This window comes from Falco cherrug, chromosome 9 (genome assembly GCF_023634085.1).
Source record: "Falco cherrug isolate bFalChe1 chromosome 9, bFalChe1.pri, whole genome shotgun sequence".
Classification (NCBI taxonomy): Eukaryota; Metazoa; Chordata; class Aves; order Falconiformes; family Falconidae; genus Falco; species Falco cherrug.
Genome location: NC_073705.1, coordinates 49,530,508 through 49,549,056, shown reverse-complemented (window position 1 = coordinate 49,549,056; position 18,549 = coordinate 49,530,508). Strand labels below are relative to the sequence as shown.

Genomic DNA, 18,549 nt, shown 5'->3' with positions numbered 1-18,549 from the left:
CTAGTTTCTGTCCTATATTACCATAACAAGTGAGGAAATAATGTAGTGTTGTTACACAGAGCAGCTTATAAATTTTGACATAAGTGTGAGAGAAATCACTTGAAATGTGAAGCAACCAAGAGGAATAATTAGGAACAGCAGAACGATCTCAGTAATATGACAACAGTTTCTAAAGCACCCCACAGGATTGAAATCATCAGGTTTGCTTGACCTATATCTTTAATAATACAGCTCATTGCCCTTGTATTGAAGCTAGAGGGTAGGACAAAGTATGAGCTTTATCATGTTTTAGGAGAAATTGCAAAAAGTTTATTTATTAACGCAGCACAAAATGGCCCATTTCTATGATTACCAAACAGGAAAGCAAGTTGGGCCACAGTTCACCACACAGAACACTTTATAGTCAGGCTTGGCTGGCAAAAAATATTATGTAACACTCAAATAAGATAAATGGCTGCATTGGCAGTGGAAATAACCTTCTGTTTAATTAGAAAATAAGAGCTATATGGGACAATAAAAGTGGTTACTGCTGCCCTCAGTCACTGTTTAATAAATATGATAGTGCTGAAGATAATGCTAAGTGTTATTTATTTGTGTAATATCATGGGCTCACTAATTGTTCATGTTCTTGATAGTTACCCTGCATGCAGAATGAGTGCATTTCACATCTTCTTTGTTTAATTCTTTAAAAGGGAAGACAATTTTTTTAAAAAACTTTTAAACTGTTTTTAAAAGCTGAAGATGTGTGATCAAAGTTCATTCACCTCTCAGTGGTGCTGTAACCAGACTGCTGGCTTTCATAGCTTACCTTCAGGATAATTAAGCTTTGCAGCTAGTTGTTTCATATTTTTCAGGCTGGACTGTCTATCTCCCTCGGATATGTTTCTATGCCTGTGAGAGGAGAGCAGCATAATTCGAGATTTTAGCTGTCCAGGGCATTGTGGATCTGTTTATAACAAATACAGTTCTAAGGTCTGATTTTAGCATGGTTTCACCTTCTTTTGGCTTCATTTGGAGTTTTAAATGCTAAATATGTACAAATCAAGTCCTGTAGGGCACAGTGCGGAAGACTGATGATTTCAGCGAAGGCTTCTCTCTAAAGGGAATAGTTCGTACAGGCAAATTGAGCGTCAAGTTCTGTTATGTGCATATGTATCAGAAGTTTCCTTTATCTGTAGAGCATGTTTATTAGATATGGCCTTTGTTCCTGGTTTTGCGTATTTAGGAATGTACACATATTTATCAAATGCTTGGCAGAAAAACAGGGCATGGGATGCATTTTGCAATATAGTTTTAACAGGCTTGGTATCCCAGCCCTATTGCTTTTGGCCACAATCTTTGTACTTTGAATCTACAGTAAGTACAGGGATTTGAAAAAGGATATCAAAGACTTTGCTTGGGTTTATCCAAGGGGAAAATTCAGAAGATGTTTCATCAACAAGTTTTAACTCCTCCTTCCTCCTATACTCCCCCCTGCCCCATGTAGACTGTATGTCAAGAGGCAAAACAAAACAAAACCAAAAAAAACCCACAAAAAAAACCCCAAAACAAACAAAACCCCACAAAACCCCTTTTCTTCACACAATTCACATTAAGCTTCAAAATCCTCCAAAATCCCCAATCTCCCTTTGCAGTCTGGTTCCCACTCTCCAGCTTTCCTCATCTCCCTCTGAAAGAAAAAAGCTCTTCTTTAAGGGACTGATAGGTTGTAGAGCGATGCTTAGCAACAACATTCCTGTGCCTTAAGTAGCTGCAAGCCCCTAGCTGAACCCTTTGATGTGACTGTCAGGGCAGATTTATTTTGTTTTAGCACATTGTCTACTTGTCCAGATGTATCAGGAGATAAAAAGGAGTCATGTTTACACTCTTTTGGGGAGGGGGAGGGGGGGAGGAGATGTAATTAAATCGCATTTTTGATGAATCTCTGAGAGATGGAGATGAAGAACAGAGGAATTGGCTTGAATATAGAGGGGAAACCCACTTGCCCGCCCTAACACCTGACATTGTAGGAAAATGAAGTGTAAAGCCATAGCACAATGTGTTGATTTGGTTCTGCTGAAGCCTTTGACTTTGTGTTTTCTCATGTGCTGGTAGTTCACCAGAGTCCAGAAAGGCCCATTAGAAAGTAGAGCTTGTGCCCTATAGACTCTTCCCTGTGTATGTTATTTAATAGATTTATTTGTCCAGGTTGAAAATAACTGTGTTTTTTTTTCTCTAGAATGTTAATGTTATAGATCACATATCCCAGAACTTCTGGCTGCGGTAAGTGGCTGTCAATCAAATACTTAAAAGAAAAATAAAAATAATTGAGCCTCAGTGATCTTGGATAAACAAATGTGCAGTGTAAGGCAGGCCTTGCTGAATTCTCGCAGAGAACAAATACCACAGATAAATCCATTTTTGTTTATTTGCTTTTAACTTGCGCATTTAGCAACACCACTCTGAGCTCTATTAATAACCTGCGGTGTGCAGTGACAAGTCTGATTCCAGCATTCAGTATGCCGTGGGTATGCCAAGTGAATAAAATGCTAGTTTTAATCTGCTGTTACAAAAGTTACTCTATTTGCATTTTAAATAGGTTACACTACAGCACCCCCTTCTGCTGACTGAGTAGTGTGACAAGAGGTTTTAGCTGCAGTTCAGTTTTATTCCCACATGACAGAATGAAGATGCCTTGAAAGCATTTTTAACCTTCCTGTTGCTTAGTTCCTGTGCCTATTAGAGGAGACAAGCACAACTCAACAATAGTCATTAAACTACTGTTATCTTATAATTCTTAGGATGTAGCTTTCCTTTTTGCAGACCTGTCCATCCTTCTAAAAAAAGGAAGCAGACAGGGGCCAGCAGAACGAATAGCAAAGCAAAGTGAACGCTCTTACATTGCAAACGAATACGCTTGGTCAGTGAAACGTATAGGCAGTTCTGCATTCCTCTGATTGTCATTGAATATGTTTGCAAGTGACAATGTTACGTTACTGATTTAATTTATGAAAAAGTCTCAGAGCTTCCTATCCAAAAAAAGCAATTTATCTTGCTGATTCCGTCTTTGCTTTTGAAGAATCTGTGGCCATCAGACTGGCAAAAACAAGTGTCAAAGTTCTGAGTTGTCTGCATTTCAGAGTACAGGTCTATGAAAAGTAAGAAGTTGTGTGTAATGTGTATTTGAGTTCTGCATCTGTGTTTATATGTAGTGTGTTTACTGTTGCTATGCCATAGCACAGCACAAACCTCAGCAATTGCTGCAACAGTGCCGTGTTCTGTAGTGGTGATATGACGGGTTGCAAAATATTGCAGGGAATGACTGAAGGAAGCTTGGGATTGAATACATTATTGGTGGACTTCCCTTCACATAAGTGACTTCTGGGTGCTTTTGCACCTTCTGTTGAAGCTGTAATATCTAAAGCCTCAGTATTGTCCTTTCACTCCTCCAGGGCGATGAGCGCAGTGCAAGAAATGGCATGGTTGGGCAGCGGTGAGCTGGGAACTTGGGGAAGGGTTAGCGGCTGCTGGCATTGAGAGCTTTGTTTGTGGTTCTCTTTACAAGACACTTCAAAGAATAGTTGTCTATGACAACTCAAAATCCTCTAGCAACGCTTTGCTGAGTTCTCTGGTTTGAGATATGACAGGCTTATTTGTGGTGCTTGGTGGTTGTTTGTTTTTTTTCTTGCACTTTATTTTACTAGCGTGTAAGCCTGTTGCATCCTGCGTACTGGAAATGAAAAGAAAATAGTATGTGTGTTCCCAGATGGTGAAGAAGGTAAAGGTGCTGGTAAAGAAATGCAAGATAAAATATATACTTCTTGCTTGAACTTACTTTCCCAAACTCAGGCCAGCAGATTTTTCTTCATTGTTTTACACTTTTGTGGGCTTTTTCTCAATTTCCTGATTTTCATTAATATCAGTCTAAGAGAAGAAAAAACATTCAAGAACCTACTTTAGGGCTGAGTATGATTTAGCAACTTTGAATTTATTTTGTTGTGTGTCTGTGCGTGTGATTTTAAATGGATTTATTCTTATTTTAAAACCTAGCATTAAGTTTTACAGTGAATAGATTGCTTGTTGGATTGTATTAATGGGTATTACTTTCATTTACTCTTGTGTCGCTAGAATGTTCAAGTGCTCCTTTAGGGACAGATACTGTTACCTGCCATAATGAATGATACTGAACCACTTGAGCAGTAAGATTTAACTCATCACAAATGAAAATATTAGAGTCTGGTATACGATTAGGGAGAGGTGGTAACAGTGAAGTGACCTTCCTTCAACTCATTAAACTGAACTGAGTGAGCAGCAGAATCTCTTGCATCCTTCTGCTTGTAAGGGTAGACAGCTAAGATACCATTTTTTAAAAGATACAAGGCAAATACCATGCAGTCAGAAGTCACTTTTTTTTACTTTTTTTTTTCTTTTCCCCCTACTGAATTTGAAAGACTAGTATTAAAAAGATGCTAAAATTCTTGGCTTTTTCAGTGATACAAGTTGAAAAATACTGATCGTGAAAGCACAAAAATGGGTGTTTTTTTACGCTATATGTTACAGTAGAACCAATCAATTCAGGCTCCTTAGATGCAGTCATTGCCTTGTGATTATATTTGTGTAAAGTCTTGGAGCCTTTGATCAAAGAAAGGCATTTGTGACTAGGTCTAATCCAAGCTCTTTAAGGTGTTTAATTTGCACGGGGTGTGGGGGGGAAGAGGTTGATAACAGCTTGGATTTAAATTTAGTTTTGCTGAACTTTTGTTTTGAAAGGTTTTCTATTATACACTGCTTCCTTTTCCATACAGAAGATGGATCATTGAGTAAACCTAAAAGGGAAAGAGGATATGGGAGGAAATGGGTGGGGACTTGGAATTAATCTTCTGAAGAAAAATGTTTGATCAGCGGGTAGGAGAGGATGAAAACCTCTGATGTTGACAGCAGGCAGCTTTCTGACTAGTGCGTGATTGACAACTTTGATGCTCCAGTGGGGAGCGAGTGTCCAGCCGTGCTCAGGCATCCTCTGTCTGTGGGTGGTAGTGTTAATAATGTGGCAACTGGAAAGATTAATTGTGGACAAGCAGCAGGATTACGAGGAGGGCTTCACAGGTCTAAAAGGAACAGTGGTAGGAAGGCCTCTGATCTGTCAGCCCAAAAGGAAATTAGTTAGGGCAGGCTGGAGCAGGCTTAAAAAAGGGGGGGGGAGGGGGAAGATGGAGTAATGGGAGAAGGGAAGCATTTAGGATATTAAAACAAAATGAAAAGGATATTGAAAAAGGTCATAAGGGGATGGGGCTGATGTTCTTGAAAGACCTTAATACACAACATCCTCTTACAGTACATGCAGAGTTCAGCTTGTTCTGCTGGGAACTGCAAAGCGACGTTTGTGGTGGCCAGAGCTGCCACGTTAGGCAATACCTGTTACGTGTTCTCAAAATGAACCTGAGAATGGACTGAAACTGAGAATTCTCAAAGACATCTAAATGCAAAATACATGGGAGAGTTTACTTAAGCTGTTTCTGCGAGTTAGTAGCCGCTCTGTGTTTTACTTCCCACCCTTTTTGGTAGAAGTAGGGATTTTGCCAATAAATTCCGTGTTACCATTAAAGAGGCCATTCATCATGCTTACTAATGTTATTAATCAAGATACACCACAGTACTCTTAAAATGAGATCATTTTGATAAATCATGTATGACACGAAAAGACTTTATTCCTTTTAAGTGCAATTTAGACTGTAATTTTTTCCCTCATTTATGATTCATGGGAGAAACATGGATAAAATTCCCTTGCACATTTACTCCTTATCTTCAGTAATAACTCAAAACTGCTCTTAGATGAAAATTCAGGGTCTGATTCACCAAAGCTGAATGCCAGCTCATTATTTTCTGGCATTCAGTAGTCCAAAAATAATGTCCATACATTAGGTGCTTTTCACAATAGTTGAATTTGGCTGCACACCAGACATATCGATTACACTCAATTAAACCTAAATGCATAAGAATTATCTTTGTTCATTTACATTTTTGATCCAGTTGCACCCTGCTTTCAACCTTGCAATTTAACATTATGTGAAAACCAAAAGGTGAAGTAAATTCAAGTGAGGAGTGTAATCTCTCTTACAGGAGAGTAAGGGAAATATATTCTGAAATGCTTTGAATCTTCTTAAGCTCCACTACTTCTGTTAAATAAGCACAATTCTCTTACCTTTTCTTGTTAAAGGTTATTGGAATTGGAAGGCCAACCTAAATATAAGATCGCTGTTCTGCTTGTCATCCTGGTACTACAATAATTTGGCCTACTCTATTAATAGCATCACACATGAAAATAGGCTGCTAAAATGTCCAAAATTAATATTTGCTAAGTTCAAACTCACATGCTTGATTATAGCTAAAACATTTGTGTTAATTATTAAATCTAAAAATGTCAGAAATGGGTTGCAGCATTTTTTTGCTAACATGGGTATAAATATTAGATATTTTTTTGTTTATGCTTGTGTTTAGACATATAAAAAGAAATGTCTAGTAGAGAGATTTAATTTGGAAAGCAGAGTCATTTAAATTTTAGTGTTTCTCAAATCGTGAATCAAAGAGGATTGGCTTATCTGAATTACCGTCCCTTCTTTACTTCCTTCAGCAGCTGAAAGTATTTGAAGGAACGTGTGTAGCTGCCAAAAATAGCAGACCATTTGTATTTTGGAACCATTGGTCTCCACAAATTTGTTTCAATGCAGCAGATGTACGGTATATCCTGATACTACACAGGGTGTTCCCTTACCACTGCCATCCAAATACTGGGGGGTTCATTCCTTGAAAAGTGGAATTTGAGGATTCAAAAAATAAAACTTCTCTTTAGTCTAATTAGATTTCTAGCCTCTTGAGAGCCAGTAGCTGGTGTGTGGCTGACTTAATTTTCTTCAAAATGTTAGTGTTATTCTATTGGTTTTTCGGCCCTTCAGACTTCACTTTGTGTTTGCATACTAGAAGAGCATTTTTCACTTCCACATCATGCTAAAAGTTATGCATCACAGACTTAGAAGGTCAGAATCCTGATAGTTTTTCGAAAAATTATTATTTTGAGTCTTAGTAGGCAAAAGAAACATAAAGCCAAAAATTTCTCTTATCCTACCAATACCTGCCTTGAAGTTCCTTTCTGGTCTCATAAATTCACTCAATAATAATAATAATAATAATAAAAGAAAACAAAAAACTTAGGAAAGAGGCTTCCTATATTTTCATAGGAAATCCTTTCTGATGAGATACTTTTATAAAAATAAATTAAGATGGCATATTAGTTCAGAGTAATCAGATTGTGTTTGTCTTCTTTATTAGGACAGGTTAAATTACTACTTTAAATTTTCTTAAAAATGGCTACTGATGAAAGTCAGTCATTCAGATCTTTGTGACATTCAGCAAAAAATGAGAAGCACAGTTTAAGCCATGAGGTCAAGACAAAACTGGGCAACACCTTTTTCCTTCCTTCCCGCTTTCCATCCAAATCTCATCTGCTGTGTTCTATTTTTCAGTACTGTGGTCAAACGCCTAAAACCAGATTGTAAAATAAACCCCTATTTCTGTGTCAGGTTAGGAGGTCACCTCAGTAACCCTACAGAGTTCAGGCAAGTTATGAGAACACCATGCATTTGTTTCCCCCTCTCCTCCTTAATTAAGGTGAGTCTAATTTATGCTGGAGGTTTGTAAAGGCAACGGCTAACTCACAGTTAAGGATGCTTGGCTGTGGAGCAGGGGAATTGGGAAATGCCGTTTCCTCAAGGAAAGCTGGCCCTCCACGTGAGCATGCCATGTCACCTGTTGGTTTCCCAGGAACAACAGTTTATTGGAAACAGGCCGGCCCGTTGGAGAGCTGTAGCCTAGTTCCCAGCTAGGGAGAAGAGAGCAAGAGCTTTTGTAGCCTGCCATATGCAGTGGTCCTGTCATGTCCTGCTTTTGCACATCATCTAGTCTCTTTCTTTATCCCTTCTTTCGCATTTTACCCCTTTCTTTCACTGGCTGTATGGCTCCTGAGTTCCTAGAAAAGCAAATGTAGATAAAGTTGTTTTTCCCTGACCGTTCCCTAGGAATGGTTAAAGACGTGGTGTACTGTTGCTTCCCATCCTATTTTCTGCTATCACGAGGCTCTTGAAGACCTCACAGTGAAATCAAAGCCCCATTGTGCTTGGTGCTCTGCAAACTCATGGGAAGAAACAGTCCCTCTAAAGCAGTGTTTTGGTACTCTCTGCCAACATGTCATAAATTCAACCCAAAATGAATACTTTGAAATCTTTTTCTGTTCTTAGGCAGACTGTGTTCCTCATCGCACATTTATATATGTTTTATATACTAATTTAATCTGTAAACTATTAATTTCTAGTTAGTTATACCTAAAAATTTTTTGGGAAAAATCTTGAGGAGGAGTTCTGCGGAAAGTTTCTGAACATTTTATCACAAATATGAACAAATCGTGATGGTCCAATATTCTCATGGGTTAAGACGTGTGAGTTGATGCCATCAGCATTATGAAGGGATCGAATTGACACATTGCTGATTTATTGGTACGCAGATATTTAGGCAAGTTTTCACAATATATGCAAGTTATTGAAGACTGTTGCTATTGTGTCTCAGAGAAAATATGTGTGCACAAGAGATTTAAAATGAGTCCTTAGGCTAAGTAGGTGTTCATGCAGACATTTCTTGATATTATAATAAGCCAGGTATCTGCTAAAGTATGAATACTTTTAGGCATTGAGTGTGTTTGAGACAGAATAAACTTAACAGGAAAATATTACGGTTTGTTTACATAAAACAAAGTCTTTCAAAAGTATGAGTTGATCCTTTAAGTTGGAACTATACCACAGATTGTCCCATTAATCATATACCTTTCTGGAGAAATGTTTTTTTGTCAGTTTAAAAAATGTATAATACAGTGACTTCCTTCGCTCTTAATTGTAGTTTCCCTGTGGGTATATTAAAAATCTTTTTAAATAAATCATACTTTCTTACTAAATCCAAGTTTTGCATCTGATAATGCGGTTTCTACCATTGGGCTGATCACTGCAATGTTATAATATTGTTTTCCATTTTTTATTTGAATGTAAATCACCAAATGAGAAGCAAGGAGCTTTCAAATTGCTTAGGTCATTTCTCTGTGACCTTACTAGATGACTTTGACAAGTGTTAAAACTGTGATGAATGAAAATAAACAACAGTATCACAGAAGTCAAGAATTCTTGATAATTGTGGGTCAGACTTAGAGAATGAGTATCATGCTGTCCCCAGGAAATTTGCCTCTTCATCAGCTCCCTGAAAAGAAAATAAATGAGTTGCACTGGGAAATGTTGGGGATTTGAGATATTCCCATACTAGATGAGAAACATGTTGCAAAGGAGAAATCCCCAACACCTGAAATATTTTCTAAGGTGCAGATACAATCAGATCCTTAGCAATCCAAGCAGTGTCTTGAGCTCCCTAAATAAATAATACTTCCTCAATTATTTTGTTTTTTTCTACCACTTCTCATTGGAATTAGATGTATTTAGCTAAGGAAATCTTCCTTTGTATGTATGTGTGTATTGAAACAATTTTACTTGCCCCATCTTTCCATAAGTGCATTGTATATCTGTTGATCCCTTATCAGGAACATGCCAACATGCTGCTCTTCTTCCTGTATTGTAAAATTTGTCAAGTGTAATATATTAATGGCTTCTACAGTTACTGATGTGTGTAGGTGTCTAAAGAATTTGTGGCATGCCTTAGAAATAAGGGTAAATATTAGCAGAGAAATACAAGGATGCAAATACAACCTATGTGACGCAAATAGAAGAATATCAACTATCAATGGGTATCAATGCTTTTCCATTATAGCCAATGTAGCCTAATATCAAGCCACATTTTACTCATCAACAGAAAGCAAAATCTCCTAAACAATAACCATTGCTTGAATTAAAATTACTCTAAGTTTAGGGTTTGAGAGGTTTTTCGTTGAATTTTTTTGGTCTGGTTCATTGGTTGTTGTTTGGGTTTTTTTCCTACTGTAGCTTCTCCTGCATCTGTAATTTTGATGAACAAGGTTTGAAAATCTGGCACTCTTTTACAATCTGTTTAGTAACAAGTACAATACTTAGCTTGCACAAAACATACAGGCTCATATGAAAGCAGAGATATCTCAATTTAGTAAATGTTTGGTTACATGCCTAACTTAGGCTGTGAATAGTCTTTATTGGCCTTGTAACTTTTATACCTTGTACTACGGTATACTGCAAAGCTTGGATGGCTTTAACGCTTGCAAGGGTACAAGCTTCTCCTCTAGTAATACTGTTAGAATTTCTTTACTGAGCTATTTGGTGACCTTTTCCTGTAAAACTGCACCCATTGTAACCAGCTTCCCTCAAAACTCTTTGTATTCGTAGTTACCTTCCACTGCACAATAACTTCTGATGTGTATGTCACCAATACTTGAAGACATAGCTGCCACATGTCAATGCTGTCACTGTCAAAATATTCCACTGAATATTAAGAGTAATACAATCTATACAAATCTTTTTGGAAAATAGCTTAGGGCCAAATGTCAGTATTTGGTAGGGAAAACAAATAATTGTCTTTCTGCTGGTGCACAGGTTTACTTAGAAACGCTATTCAGGATTCCAGCCAGGGTCTCTGCAAAACAATCCTAACCCTGGATGATATTCTGTAGAATTAAAGTTGCTCTAAGCGATTGCTTAGCTCAAAGGTAATGAAAACTGTTTGATATTTGACAGGGAATTATATACTGTACATAAAATAACAGCAAAACACCAATAAACAAACCCTCCTGTGTTCTTGCTTTTCCTAAAATTGGAAATAAAGCTAAATTGCCCCTTCACTCCAATATCCTTCTTAGAAGCTCTTGAATTTTGCTCACTCAGTGGTATATTGCTGAAAAGGCAAAGTCTCTTCCAGTAATTTTAGGAAAAGCTATCATCAAGCTGTCAACAGTCTAAATTGAGATTAAAAGTACCAAAGAGAAACCTTCACTATTATCACAGTCCCATATAAGTACACTTGAATAGGCAGATAACATCTAGAGTGTACAGTACGAGACCACTTATTTCTCCAGCTTTTGGAGTGATTTACAGGAATGAAGTCTTATGTTAAATAGTTAGTGACATTTTTTTCCTGTCTTACCCAGAACAACTTGACCCAAAGAAAACAGATAGTCGTGAACAGATGCCTGTTCTTGGAATTAGTTTCACATGTCATATTGCTGGATGTTAAGGGCATCTGTCTCATCCTCTGAGGTGTTACGTGCCCTCCGCTCCTATTGATCATCAAAGGGAAGATTTCTGATACTTCGTAGTCCAGGGTAGATTGAGCTGCATGCTTACAGTTCATCAGAATCAAAGTATTATTCACTGTGTCTGAAGGTAAGAGTCATGTCTGTGGCATTACCTCTGAAAAGGAGGGACCCTGAAAAACGTCTATTATCACTGGTGAGTTGGTGAAGTCAGGATTTTCTGGATTTTTATTCATAGCCGACAAGTAGCATCCTTGCTGTTTAGGCAAACCCGTCTCTATTAAGATGTTTGTTTTGATGCATGATGTGTCCTCATGTTATGACCTGATTTTTGTTAGGGACAAAAATGGGACTGCAACTGTGGTCTGACATAGAAGTTGGCAGCTGGTCTCCAAAAGCAAAAGCTTATACTAATGTACAGAGTCACTCATCTCTCGATATTTTAATATACTGTTGTTTAGGAGTCTAGCAGCTACGACAAAGAAGATTTCTAAGTTACAGCCTGGTCCAGTCTATTTCCATGGTTAATTGTCATTATTGTGGATTTCTGATGGTTCTGAGGTTTAGTCTGACAATTAAGATTTTAATTCGTATTTAAGCTTTTTCTTCTCCAAAACATTATACACCTATTTTACACTTTTGTCTTAACCAGACATTGTAAATCTGGTTTTGAATGCATTTCAATTAAAAAAAAAAAAATATTTTTGAGATTATGATTAATTACAAAATAAGAAGTAAGAATGAAGTGGATTCCTTTGCCTTTTGAAGCTTATAAACCAATATATCTTTAGGGAACTACCTGCATCGAAGATAGCAACTATTTTCTCAAGACTCTCTTTAGTAAATTATTTACAAAATCATTTAGCTTTTGTATTTCTTCTTTTTATTTGTCTCATATTTTCTATTAAAAATTATCATGTGACTTTTAGTGGCCATTTTCCTTTGTGTCTTCTATTAAAACCTATCGTCTTTTTATGTACATTGCAAGGTAGATTGTAAACCCTACAGAGCAAACTCTGTGCCTGAAACTGGATGTATCACTACCATGATATCAATCCATCTAACTTAAACTGAATTTTAAACAGGGTGATGATGTTTCAGATTCACCAGCACCATCCTTTATTTTCATATCTTCCTCCTAACAACACAACACTGCTGCTCTATAGCTAAAAAGCAAGGTGGTAAATGTGGCTTGTCTTGGAGTGATATTGCTCTTTCCTTCAGATGATACATCCAACTGGGTGAAGATTTATTGCACCTTTATTGCGAACTATAGCTTCATGGTCTAATCTTTCTAAATTGGCATCATAGGATCTTGTAATTTTTGTTATGGGGAGAGGTTTAGGTTTCCTCTCTTCTCCTTTACACGTTTTGCTTTTAAGGATTCTGAGTAAGTCTTATTGGTACTTGCTTCTTTAAATGTATTCGGCTTCTGGTGTGGGTTTTAAATGTTTATTATTAATATTTCCATATACTTGCCACATTTTTGCATTATAGTTTTTAAGAGATCCCTTTATTAAGTTCACAGAACAGTGGGATGGCAGAATCTGATTTTTGCTTAGTTTTGAGAAGTATGGTATCTTACCCCAGCTTTCTGTTTTCTGTCTCCTTTTTTCACATGTGGACTCACTCATAACTTCCTTTGGGTAAATATTAAGCTGTTTCACCAAGAGAAACATTTTTAACATCACCTAAAGATTCCCTGATAAAGATGGCAATTTTTTGAAGCTGTGAGCTGTAGAATCTGCTCCTTTAGTAATCATGCCTAATAGCATTGTGCAAACTCTTGTGAGCACAGCTGCCTTGAAGGATTGCAGGCAGCCTTAACAAACCCAAACAAATCCTCCACGGCTGGTGGCTCTGTGCACCTGTAACCATATCATAGCGCTCGTCTTGCAGGGGCGTCCTCTTAACATAATCATTGGCTTTCACTCAGAGTACTGATAACACTTGTTTTCTCACCCAGGCTTCTAGTGATGCTGCCTCCACCTCTCCAGAGACCCACTACACACCTCTGCCGTCAGGATCCAGAGACCTCACCAACCACAGAGGTATGAACTTCTGTGAGGCGGGAGCTTTGCTGTAAGGCCTCCTCTGCGTTAGTTACTGCTGCCTTGGCACTGTACGGAGAACGCTGTGCCTTTCAAGCGCTAGATGAGAAAGCCATACCTGTCAAGACTACAGTTTTTAACTCATATTAAAAAGGATTTAAAGGTAGTCTACTGGGAAAGCAAATAAACCTATGGATAAAAACACTCAGTGATATTTTTGTGTGTGTGAGAAAGAAAAATGTGAAGAGATTAGAGTACTTAAATATTGCTAAGTAGATGATTACACGCGCCATTGGTAATTTTGAGAGAATTTGTAAACTTTCTAATATTTGTAAAGAGAGAGCTTTTTGGCAGTTTCACAATTTAGGGCTATAATTTTGAAATGTTAACACATTTTTGTTGCAATAAAAGGGGATTCATCTCTGTTTTTCAACATTAAAGGTGGATCAGCATTCAATTTCCTTTTTCACCAAGCCTTAGAACTTAAAAAGCACCTTGGGCAAAAATTCTCAAATTCCTTCTGCATACCTATGGAGCAAAAAGTTCAGGGAACAGGTGAAAAACTGAAGCAGTCAGGATGGGTACATTCCAAGCTCTTTCATCTTGGCTCCAAAAAGGAGAAATTTATAAAGCTTTAGCATTTTTCAGCTTAAAAACTAGAGCACCGATGCTCTTAATATTTATTTCCCACATGACACGTGGATTCCATGTTGATGATAAACCGTTTGTATAGGGGCAGGTTTGGTAGAGGACTTGGGATTCAAAGTCAGTCTGAGGTTTATGAAGTGATGGTAGCTCACTTTCAGTGTGTGTTCAAGCTGTGCAGTGCTGCAGAAGACTGAGGCAGTGTTAGCAGAATGCTTTATTACTTGAAACCTCCTGAAAGAATCAGGCAGGTGATGCAACTGAATGAGGAGCCGTGATTCAGGTGGGAAGGATGAGGGGAGCAACTGATGAGACTTTAACTGGTTGCAGCCTGTATTGCTGTGCTTGTGCCAGGGCTAAAAATGGGCGTGAGGCTACACTCTGGTCTTGGTGTAAATTTGTGTGGTGTGCTGGAATTCGGGCGTCCTGGATGTGCTCTAGTGCGTTGTGTTCTGACACTGAGCACATGCAGTAACTGGTGCTTTGTAAAGAGCAAGGGCCAAACCAAAATCCTGGATTTCAGCACTCACCTGGTCTTCAGAGATTAAAAAAACAAACAAACAACAACAACAAAAAAACCCAGAACAAATGAAAATAGCTGCAACCCAGTGTCCTCCTAGTTCCCAAGATATGTGTGGTGGCTTTGGTTTTCAGGTAAGCATATTTGCTTTGAGGCTGGATTTCTGGTCTTGGGTTAAATGGCTAGGGACTAGAAGAACAGTAAGTAGAATGGCAGAACCTTGTAAATGCCTGCTTTCTATAAAATCCCGTATAAAGTACTATTAAAAGCAGGGTATCTTCAGATCTGTTTATTTAGATAATAGTGAATTAGAAGTGTGGCGTCACGGCTGATTTTGGAATCTGACTTGGCGAAAGAAATGCCAGGATCATGAAGCTTCAAAGGATGTGTGCCAGCGTTATTAATTGACTCCCCTGGCACTAAAGCAGTTGCATGGCTGTAGTAGGTGTTGCAGAGATGTCGGTAGTGTCCATTCATAACTGGACCTCACCAGGTTCCAAGTACCACTGTCTTCATGAAGGTTTGAGAATGTCTGCTCACTTACTAGGAAAGGGGAAAATTATGTTCCCCAAATTATCAACTTCTTACCCTTAGGTGTGTGCATAATTCTTTATTAGTTCTGTCTTTATTCTTCCCAGAAATATTCTGCTTTGCATGCTAAACATGCTGAAAATTTCCTTGATGATTAAGCAGAGTTATAAATAAAGTGAATGGAGAAGAGAGTGTCATCCAAAAAAAGGGTAAAATTGGCCCTAAAAGAGACATTGTTAGCATGGTCCAATAAGTTTCTCTATATATGTATATATAAAATATTTTCACAAGGAAATAATTAAGAAAAGTTTCCAAAATTCCAGGTGTTGTAAATAAAGCTTGGAACAACCTGCTGGCAAGGCCCATTAACTCAATCAGCTTCTTTTATACAAAGAAAAATCTCTAAGTTAACAAGTCCATAAAAGATTAATTGGACTCAATAGAAAAATCTCCAAGAAAAAAATGAAATACTTAAACATGCTATTTTAGGTTCTGAATATCTTCAATACTTTTTTTTTTTTCACTGAATGCATTCAGTGCTGTAAAAAATGATTGAATCAGCTGTTGCATATGTAAGTATTGGCAGTTTTCAATGCAAACTGGAAAGAAGAATGCTCTAAGTTTGTGAGCGCTCTTATTTGTCCCTGGAGAAATGTGTTTACCAGAATCTGAAAGTCTGGCAAATGGTTTGGTACAGCTGTAAATTGATTTTTGGGAGGACTGGGAGGGGGAGCAGCAGCAAGCCGAATGTGTTTGAATGGTACAGTTTTGCTTGGATGTTTCTCGCTTTATTTATCTATGAATTTTGCAGGAAGAGCAAAAGCATACAATTCTGCATGTGTTGCACCATGCATCTTATAGCTTTCATGTTCATGCATGCGGTATGTTATTTCCAGACAGGATCTGGTCTTGTTGGGTTGACACAGTATTTTGTACAGGCAGCATTCAGGAACTGAAAAACCTCTCACTTTCAGAGCCCCCAGAAACAGCACGTGACAGTGAAGCATGAGCATGGAATAATACAGAATAATCACTGTAATTACTATATCAGGTGTTAGGATGCTTGAGTATATAAGTACATGAAGAGAGCCATAAATATTGGATACCTATTTTGAGGGTCTAGAAAATATTTCCTCATCTTGGGAAAGTTTTTATTCCCTTAAATTACTTTGTTGCCTAGACCCGCATTTCTAAGTTGAACCTTTACTTGATCCCGCTGTGCGTATTTTTTAGCAGAAAATGTATTGGCCTCCTATGCAGGTTTTGGGCACCTGACAGCAATATGTCTTGGTTCTTTATGAGATCTAATTGCTGTCCCATTAGGCAAGCCTTCCAAAGTGGTAATTTTATAGCCATCTTTATTTTTGTTTTGATTCCAAAACAATGATCTCAAACTCCTAAGGGTCTTCCCTTGGTCTTTGTTAAACTAGCATTTTCTGTCTCATTTTATATGGTTTTAGACACCAGTGATTTACTTGTGTGAAATTTGTGCAATTCTCTTACCCAGATAACACAAGTTAGTTTAAAGAAATGTCCCCCTGCCATACAATGCATTTCACTTATCTTTTAAATTCCAGTGCTTGCACTGTTGTAGTTTTCAAATTTTCTGGTGAAACAAAATATAATGGGCCCCACCTTTCTTTCTGCTTGTCCAGATCCACCTTTAAGGAAAAAATAAATCAGTTTCTTATTGTAGTTTTTAAATAGAAATGGCCACGCTCCCAATACACAAAGTAATGAAATGTCATGTATTTTAGTAGAAACTTGCTCCAAACATTTTGTTTATATCATTATTTTTTTTTAGTGGTTCGTATGTATGGCCCAGGTACCCTTCTGCTTCTTATCAACACTTTATTAACTGGGTACATATAAAATCTTAAAATAGAGCTTTCAATTCTTAACATAGTGACATTGATGGAAAAAGAAATTTTATAATTCTAATAATGTAATTTTAAGGATAATTTGTTTGATGTGTGGAAAAAGGCTTCCTACCCTCCACCCCCCATCAGGTTGTACATTCCTTTTTCATAATGGCATCTTTGCTATGGAAGTTCCGTTGTTATATGTGAACATTCAAACTCAATTTGCTCTTTGAAAAGAACAGTGCTTTCCAATTGGTGGGGAAAAGAGTAATTTATCATTCTATCTCTTGAGAAGTAATATTACTAAATCATGACTCTCATGCAGATCTGTTTTTCCCATATATATAAAAAAAAAAAAAAAAAAGTGCTGGATGACCTTTAGATAAACAGATATTTTATAACCTTGTCTATTACCTGATTTACTTGAAAACATACTTGTTTGCCAAAGCCTTTTGGTTTCCAGTAACATTTCACAAATGACTCCTTTTCTTGTGCTCTTGCTTCTGGGAACAACCAGTGGTAAGGCTGCCCCATACCTTACTGGTAAAAGGAAGAAGCAGCAATTTCCATTAAAAACTAAGCCTATATTTATGTAAGTAGTTTTTAGAACCTTAGCTTGGATTTATGCCAAGGTTTAATAGTTCCAATCTATTCTGGCTTGTAAGAACTTCCTGAACAAATCCACTGTCCTGTGTTGCTGTCTATTCAGTTAATTATCCAAGTGTTCTGGTATGCACAGACATTATTTTCTCATTTTATATTTGAATGATGACTGTCCGAATGAAACATTGTTATTTATTCTACCAATATGTTTAAGTCAACTGACAGACTCGTTTACTTATTTTCTGAAACAGTTTAATCTGAGTTTGAAAGCCATAAACTGCATTCAGAAGCAATGCCCAGAAAGCCAGGGGCAGAATAATTTTAAGCTTCCCATTAGCCCTCCAAAGGTAATTTTATGAAACATTTTTGAACAAAGGAAAAGAGAGATTTCTTCTGCGCTCGGTTTCTCTTTTTGTCTAACAGGGGTGCACTGAAGATTTGTTTTGGAATTAAGTTCTTTCCAAGCTTTTGCATTCCTAAGCAAGCAAAAGCATGTAGACATATAATCTGTTAGAGAGACACCTGAACTTGAGCTGTCTGGTTTGGCTTTTTTTTTTCTTTTTTTTTTCTTTTTCCCTGTGATCATTATACTGTGCTATTGTACTGAGACTCTTTGGCATATTGCATTTCAATAATGACTGGTATGACTATACAGAATGCATTCTGGTGGTGGTTTTTTTAGGGTGTACCATATATAAAACCCAGCTGCTAGCTTTGCAGGAGTTGTGATGTGCACTAGGTCAAGACAGAAGTGTCCCTTAGAATGTCCAACAAGCATTTACCCATCCAGTTGTGCTGGAATTTACAATCTAATAGAAGTCAAAGGAGACATACTGCTTTTAAAATTTGGTATTGAAGGAAAAAGAAGGAACTTTTTGAGAGCCAGAGGGAATAATACAATTTATGTGATGCATGAAAGTCCCAAAATATCCTCTGGGGATTTACCTGTTCTACCTCAATTTGCTCAGCCTGTTTATACTTAAATATTTTCAGGTTCATCTGGAGCTGATAATGTCTGTCAGTCCTTCCAGAACTGAGTGTACTGTTTCAAGATAATACTTCAGACTTTCTGAAGTAAAATTATAAAATTGACAC

The 18,549-nt window shown here is 37.4% G+C and overlaps 1 protein-coding gene across 1 annotated transcript in view; it reads left to right on the top strand.

The window, feature by feature from the left end:
- The window catches only part of LRMDA (leucine rich melanocyte differentiation associated), a 680,442-nt gene that overhangs the window by 558,280 nt on the left and 103,613 nt on the right, over nucleotides 1-18,549 (top strand). The window contains exon 6 of the mRNA XM_055720225.1: nucleotides 13,209-13,293. Coding sequence (XP_055576200.1) covers nucleotides 13,209-13,293 — 85 coding nt within the window. The remainder of the gene's footprint in view (nucleotides 1-13,208; nucleotides 13,294-18,549) is intronic.